The following is an 8417-nucleotide window of genomic DNA, read 5'->3' as shown; positions in this document are numbered from 1 at the left end:
CAAATTATACATCATTTGATAAGAAATGGACAAAACCATGGGTTTTACAGAACACTAGACCCACTTTTAATTCCTAGCTCTGTCACTTACCAACTATGACATTGGGACAAGTTCTTTAACCATCATGAGCCTCATTTTTTATATCTGTAAAATGGGACCTACAATACCTATCCCAAGAGGTTGCCTCTGGGAGTAGAAGAAACAATATTTGTGCAGTTTATTACTATAGTTAATATTAGCAGCTAGGAAAGCAAGCTATTTTAAAAAGAGATTTATTGAGCATTATATGTTTGATGAGGAAAAAAGTATAAATATTCACGGTTTTTCTTCCTTTCCCACCCTTTTGGGAAACTTCAACGTTTGCACTGCCAAACCAGGAACTGAGGGGGCCTGAGCTAAGTGAGTAAAGATTAAAGTTATGAGGGGAAAGAAACCCAGAGGGCAGATTAATTTACAAAATAAAGGACTCTCTATGAAAGGGGAAAAAAGAATGTTGAAGTGTAGGGGACTTTGAGAGAAGGGTGCTGGGAGTTTTGGGGAGAGGGGTAGCTACCATGTGACATTCAGATGAGCCAGGTGAGCCAAGAGAATTTTTTTTTTCAAGAGAATTTTGGTAGGTGTGGTGTGTGTATGTCCCCACTTGCCACTTTTTTGAGAGTTGTCTTAGGCAGCTAACCCACAGGGAGGCAGTATGCAAAGTAGTTAAGGGCCCAAATTTTGCACCTGGAGTTTTTGGGTTCAAATCCAGCCACTTTGTGTGGCTGGATAGCTATGTTTAGTTGTTGAATTTTCTAAGCTGCAGTTTCTTACCTGTGAAATGGGCATCCTAATAGGACCTACCATAGAATTATCCTGAGGATTTGATGACTTAATGTTGAATACTGGGCAGATATAGAGGAGGTTGATCAATGTTACATGAACCTACTTACTGGTGTAATTAACAACAACAAAAACAACAACAACAATAACAACAATAATAATAGTTTTCATTTATCAGTTGTTCCCTTTGGCCCAGGCACTTTTCTAGGGGCTTTATGTGAATTAATTCATTTAATTCTGAAGACTACTCTACAAAATGGGAACTATTATTATCCTCATTTTAAAAATGGTAAAACCAAGGGACAGAGGATTCAAGTAATGTACCCAAGGTCACACAACATGTAGGTAGTAGAGCTGAGATTCAAGCCCAGATACTCACTCCAATGCTAGATCCACACTCTTATCTCTATGTCGTCTGCATCTCATGTATGAGTGTCCGATCTTAAGAAAAGCAACTTCTGGGGCAGTTTGCCTTGTTTTGCAGATGCTTGGTTTATACTCAACAACCTTGCTACTGAAGGTGTAGTCCACAGGCCAGCAGGATCAGCAACATCTGGGAGCAGAATCTCAGGCCCCACCCCAGACTCTTGAAACAGAAGCTAATTTTAACAAGCTCCCTAGGTGATTTGTGACCCTGGTGAAGTCTCAGCAGCACTGTTCCAGAATATGAACCTCTAGGCAGATGGACTGTCTCATCCATGCCTTCATCCCTCACAGCGTCCAGCACAGTGCTTGCAACTTACGAGTAAATCTAAGAGTAGATCTACTCTTGATGTAAGGAATGTTGAATAGGAAATGGATTCACAAGACTCAGTGGAATAACAGCGGGCTTATGTCTGGTTGAGTGAATGGATGCTCAGTGCCTCTAGCATTCAGCACAGCACCAGGCACGTAGCAGAGGCCTTATACACATCTCTCGAATTGAGACGTAAATGTGCGATAGAGACATCCAACACATGGGCCTTCCTGGGATGTACTGTGACATTTTAAAAGGCCGAATAAAGCCAACGGAAGCAGAACGGTGATTATGCACTTATTCTTAACACAGTCTTGAGACAAGCTCTGCTCAATTGGTTCCCCTGTGAACTAAAGCTGATTCCCTTTCCTCTTGAGCTCTCTATTGTCTCTGTGTTGTTTGCAACTCATTCAGAAACTAATTAAGTTTCAGGATCAGTTTGTCCTGTTAGAGAGTGTGGATATGCTGAAGTAGTGGTTTTTTACAACTTAAATTATCTGAGTGAAAGGACAATTATAATTTGCTTCTAAAATTGGCCAAAAGTCAGCTTTCATCAAAATAATTCTCCATAGACATTAGTTTCCATAAAACCAGGGTATTGTATGAAAGGCAACAAAGAAGATTTAAATAGGCCATGGAAAATGTATTGATAATCTGGCCATATTAATCCTGTTCTCTAACAGAGTGTGAAATTGCTTGTTTACTCCACTTATCTGGAGCTGGAGGTAGCTGATCATTCATTGACAGAGCCATACCTTGCGATCGCCTTTCGGCAGTGAGCTTCAGCTGGGCCAAGGCCAAACAATTTGACTTCGCTTGCCTGTGAACCATCTCCAAAGTCAAGGTCAGGACTGCTGTTACCTCTGGGCAGGTACAGAAGCTTGTGAGCTTAAATATATCTGATCAGGGCTTTCATTTGTGCATGGGCAGGAAGGTAAGCCGGGGATCCTGAGTATGACTGTGAAAATTGGGAGCTTTATCTCAGTGACCCTGCATTTCTTTCCGGTATCATATCCCGCTAGAGATGAAGGTTAACGTTGGTTTCATAACCAGTCCACAAATATTATCCACATGAGCACTAGGGAGCACTAGGGATGCAGTAAGGTATAAGAAATAGTTCCTGACCTAAAGGAGTTTGTAGACAAACATACACACCCTGGATCTCTTTGTATTAGTTATCTCTTTTTGCATACAAATATTACCACAAACTTGGCAGCTTAAAAGCACATATTTATTATCTCCACAGTTTCTATAAGTGAGGAATATGGTCACTGGTTAGTTGGATTTGCTGTTTCAAGGTCTTATAAGGCTGCAATCTAAATGTCAGCCAGGGCTGCTGTCTCATCTGAGGTTCACCTGGGGAATGATCTACTTCCAAACTCACGTGGTTGTGGGCAGAATTCATTTTCTTTCATCTTGTTGGACTGAGGGTCTCAGTTTCTGTTTGACTATTGGCTGAAGGCTATTCTCAGTTCCTTGCCTCCCCAACATGGCCATTTCATTAAAGCCAACAATGGAGAGAATCTCTTAGCAGAAAATCATTACTACCCAAAGCCTGAAGGAGCAAGGGGAGGAAGTGGTGTTACTGAGGCCCAGGGAGAGCTGAAGCCTTGGATAGAGCTCTGGCCATTGGGTTGGCCACTGCTAAGGATCAGGGTAGAAGTTGGTAAGAGATATGCTGTTCTCTCTCTCTTCCCTTTCCCAGGTCTGCATTGATAAAATTCAAACTCAACAGGAAACTTACCAACAGTGTGCTGGCAGTCAATGGAGGTCAGCCTTTCAGGGCCCTGAGCAGAGGGAAGGAAGGAGACTCAAAGGGGAGGGGAGGAATAGAAATGACCAGTGTAACAGCCTTATACATTCACAAACTTTTTTCTCTCCTCCAGTCCAGCCATCATATTGATACCAAATGGGTCTTTATCAAACACTTATTTGCTCACGTCCATTTCCAGCTCCAAATCCTCTAAATGTTTCCCATTGCTTAAAGAAGTGATCTGTAAAATTGCTGGATCAAATATTACATTGATAAAAACATCCCTAAACATGTACCTCCAGTTCATTTTTTCTCTCCTCCAGTCCAGCCATCATATTGATACCAAATGGGTCTTTATCAAACACTTATTTGCTCACGTCCATTTCCAGCTCCAAATCCTCCAAGTGTTTCCCATTTCTTAAAGAAGTGATCTGTAAAATTGCTGGATCAAATTACATTGATAAAAACATCCCTAAACATGTACCTCCAGTTCATTTGTTCATTCTTTTATAAACTATTTAAATTTATTATCATTAATAATTCAGAGTAAGTACTACATACACTTGGTGTGGGATATTCCATCAATGATTATTGTGTCAACCCATAATTCAAGAAGGCTTGATAATTTTGAATTATTTTTGGCAACTTTTAACTCATGTGATTGTATTGCCACCATTTTTAAGCAAGTACAAAGGCTGATGGAAACCTCGGACTAGGAACAGACCTGTCACCTTTGCCATTTCATGTTTCCTTGCCTGTATCATTGTATTATATTCAGAGATTTCTTTGCAATGATACATTTGCAGGGGAGGGATAGTTAAAACTAGATATTATTGTCTGAAATCCACGTAGCCAGGTACATGTGAACCAAAACTGTTGTAATAACCTGAAAATGAATAAATGAAGGAGGATGAGACCTTTGATCCCTCTGCATTGTGGGACTTCTGCAGTTCCTATCTGATACCTTGTGAGTTGCACATGACATGTGACCATCTGTCACATGGATCAAGAAAGGGCTTCTGTGGAATATAGGATTCCCAGGGAGGCAGCTAATGCTTTGGGAAAAACACTGAAGAGTAAAGTGCCTATCCCATTAAGTTGATAAATCAGCTTCACAATATTCTTAGAGCTGGCACCATTGTTTTACTGTCTGACTTGTGAACCTGTTAGAATTATTGGCTCATGTGTATGAATCCCCAGATAAACTACCAATTTGAGAGGTTGTGTGCTCTTAGGTGGAGTGTGGTATGCCTGGATTGTTTGGGCTTCAAAGATAGAAGGCCTTTAAATGTGTTAGTAGAACTTTGGTGTTAAAGCAGTGGTGAGAAATCTAAGAGATTTCTAGTTGGTAGTAGGAGAAACGAATGATTTTATCTTAAGGTAAGTCAGAATACGATAATAATAGTTATCACTTTTAGAGCATCTAGAGCTCATTTTAGAGCATACCTAGTATTGTGCTAATCATATTACAAATATTATTTCATCTGCTCTTTACAGCAACTCTTCAAGGTAGGTGTTACTATCTAAGAGGTTGAGTACCCTGCCAAAGACACATGGATAGTAAGTAGAGGAGCCAAGATTTCAATCTGGAAATATGTGTCTCCCTGTCAAGTCTTTTTTGCATTATACTTTATAATTGAAACTGGTATTCAAGAAGATGTCCCATTCTATAGAAGCTTGTGTGCTGTAGAATACAGTCAGTGGGTCTTGAAGGGGATGGACATGGGCATGAGCCTTCAAGGATAGGGACAGGGGTAGGAATGGCTCCTAGATACAAGAGAGACCAGTCAAGACTGCAGAAGAGGAATGTAGATTCCAAGGAACCAGTTAAGGCAATGAGAAAAGCAGAATTCAGGAAGACATTGATTGAAGAATAAGCTGTCTTTATCGAAAAATTGATAGAGTTCATAACATACTTCCAAACCTGTCTAAACACTAAGCCATCTTCCCACTAGCTAATTCCTTCCCTCTCTTTGCTTTGTTGTAAATTTCATTTCGTATACACTATCACCTGTGTTGCTTTAATTATTGGCCTGCTCACAACTTGTAAAAATGGAACAATAATAATTTATTAAGCTGTGGACTTATGACTTGTGTATTTTCTATATTTGAATAAAATTTATTTAAAAATAGAAGGGAAGTATGACTGTAGGGAGGTTGAAATAAATCAGGGAAAGTTGTTATATCCACTATTCCTTATAGATTTGAACAGTTCTCCAGCTAAAGGTTTTACTTGTGGTAGAAATAGCACTGGGCTGGGAGATAGGAAACTAGCATTCCAGCCCCAGCTCTGCCTTTAGAATAATTGCATGATGTGGGCAAGCTGCCAGTCCTCTCTGAGCTTAAATTTCCTCATAGGTAAAAAAACAAATATCCGAAAGTCCCTATTAATGATCAGTTTGGTAGAAGATAGAGGAACTCTTATCCTCAAACTAATTTCACAACACATACTAAAATAGACTTGCAACTCTCCCCAACTACAAATTCTCTTTACCTGATATTTTAGAACTGAGCTGAACAAACGTTTTCTGAAGAGGGCCACATAGTAAATATTTTAAGCTTTGTGGGCAATTACTCAACTCTGCCATTGTAGTGAAAGCAACCACAGCTAATGTGTAAATGAGCGAGCATGCCTGTGTTACAATAAAACGCTGTTCATGTATGTGAGTGTATGTGGGACATTGAGTCACAGTCATCTCCCTGTAAAAGAGGAAGCATGGTGTACTCACTTGAACCTAGTAAGATGCCAGTACCACAGGGAAGCTCACTAAATATTTGTGAAGGAAGGGAAGGAGAGAGGGAGGAATTATCCCTGTTTTATAGGTGAAGAAATTCCACTATAGCCACCAATGCCATGTGAGGTGGAGGAAGCCATTATCATTTTTCTAATGAATCTACAGGGACACAGGATACCATCAGAAGGTTATCAAATTTTGCTCCTGAAAAAATTTTCTCATGTCCTTACACTCAGAGAAGGTGGAGAGCACTGGTGGCCTCTGGTGGATCCTTGTTTCCTGGGTCTCTGGGATGCAAAGTGTCGTTGTATAGGGTGTCATGTGGAGATGGGTGGGGGCCTGCTGTGTTATGTGTAGCTGCTGTTTCCGTGAGTTCAGGATCATATGCTTTGTGCTTTTCCTCTCCTCTCACTTGCCCCCTTTTTGTTTCTGAGTTCTGATGTGGCAGGTGGGAGTGGGGAAGGGTAAGGTGAGAATAGACTTTTGCACATTGGACAGTAACTCAGATGCTGGGCCTCTTGCAGCTAGCTTGCTGATGGCATCTTAATGTGGGCCAGGCTTGAAGGATGGGAAATTTTGGCTGTTTTTTCAGGTGGAACAATATATTTCTCTGTACCATAACATAGGAGGAATGTTGGATTTTTAGGGAGTCTTAAAAACTCAAGATATGATTAAATTGATTAACCAACAAATCTGTAAAATCTCACAAAAGCCATGCACTTAATTTAGAGCCGGATTACAGTTTGCAGTCTACTGCACTAATTCGTTAATTTTATTTCACAGACTAAAAATTGTACCATGCGAATCATACAGGGAAATAGTGTTCTTCGTCAAGTCTGCACCAGTGCCTGTTTTTGTTGTTGTTATTTTGGTTTTTGATTTGTTTCACTGGAATTATGTCACTAGGTTGGAAAGTGAGATAATAAATATGCCTTCAATATTTGAAACTGTGTATCAATTTCCTGAAGGGTGACTAGGGGGCTTTTCTTTTGACAGATACTGCAATGATTGGTGTGTCTTTTTTCTTCTTTTACTTGCCTACAACAGAATGAAGAAGATGAGCAACATTTACGAGTCGGCTGCCAACACGCTGGGAATCTTCAACAGCCCCTGCCTGACCAAAGTGGAGCTGCGTGTGGCATGCAAAGGAATTTCCGACAGAGATGCCCTTTCCAAACCAGACCCCTGTGTCATCCTCAAGATGCAGTCTCACGGGCAGTGGTTTGAGGTAAGCATGTCCACATGGACAGAAGCATGGCAGGATGGTTGGTTCAAAATGTTTTGATATTTCCTGTCTTCAGGTGGTTTATCTTGATGAGACGGAAAATTCAAGAAATGAATATGATCATGTTTCCGTTTGTATCATGATGTTTTGCTGTGGCTATTTTGAAATTTGCCTTTAATTCATGAGCCTAAGACTTCCGGTGGGTTTTTTTTTTTTTCAATTAACAAGAAATATTCACAGTATGCTCTTTGTCTCATGCCCAGTTGTTGCCAAAAGATAGGCAGCAAGGGGGTCAGGCACAGACATGAATCTAGACCCCAGGCTGGGCTGGGGTGAGAAAGCTGATGCTCCAAAAATTGATTCTAGAGATAAAGTCTTGTGACCAAGGCAGAGCTCAGATTAGACTCACTTAGAATTCTGGGAATGGTAGCTCTGAGGGGACATGTTTTAGGGGGTTGGAAGAGAAGTGACTACTCAAATGGAATGAGTACAGTAGACGAGAGTCCTTTCCATGGGTTCTGGATTGAGAGAGGGAACCAGGAGGACATGTATGAGCAAATCAGTCCTGTGAAATCCCTGGCCAATAGTCTGCAGTGGGGCCAGCTCTGATCCTGGGAGCTGGGCTGGAGGACCTATATTCAGGGAAGTTGGCCAAAACTGAGGAGTAGTGACCAAGACTGAAGGCCAGTTCTCTGACCAAGCCCCAAACAGTGTAGTGGTGGAAGAGCTAACACAGGACAAATCACAGGTTTGTGAAGTAACATAGGTTCCGGAGAATGCTGTAGATCCAAGAGTGCTATGTGGGACCCCAATGGTGGTAATGGAACCCAGCCCTCAGGACTACAAGAGTGATTCTATTCCAAGCCCGATGGATCAATGGGGCTGAGTTGGATGTGATATCTTGGTCTGAGTTGGTGGGGGACTGGAGAAAGATGAATCCTGCTTGTGGAGATCATGAGTATATTCACCAGTAAGACAATTGGGGTGGCAGAAATGGGAGGAAGGTGATGGGGGCCTACCAGCCCAGTTTAACTGGCTTTGGAAGGTAGTCAAACCACATCCAAACATCCCCCAAAACTCATGTATAGAATATGCACTCAGAATGTTTCCTAGCACACACTCCTTGCTGTGTGTGTGCATGGCAGCTCA

At 41.2% G+C, this 8417-nt stretch overlaps 1 protein-coding gene across 2 annotated transcripts in view; it reads left to right on the top strand.

The window, feature by feature from the left end:
- The window catches only part of CPNE4 (copine IV), a 486060-nt gene that overhangs the window by 97287 nt on the left and 380356 nt on the right, over positions 1 to 8417 (top strand). For both annotated transcript variants that reach the window (XM_012663497.1, XM_012663488.1), the window contains one exon: positions 7091 to 7271. In XM_012663497.1, coding sequence (XP_012518951.1) covers positions 7091 to 7271 — 181 coding nt within the window. The remainder of the gene's footprint in view (positions 1 to 7090; positions 7272 to 8417) is intronic.

The sequence above is a fragment of the Propithecus coquereli genome, unplaced genomic scaffold (genome assembly GCF_000956105.1).
Source record: "Propithecus coquereli isolate 6110/MARCELLA unplaced genomic scaffold, Pcoq_1.0 Scaffold12, whole genome shotgun sequence".
Lineage (NCBI taxonomy): Eukaryota > Metazoa > Chordata > Mammalia > Primates > Indriidae > Propithecus > Propithecus coquereli.
This window is presented reverse-complemented; position numbering and strand designations above follow the sequence as displayed.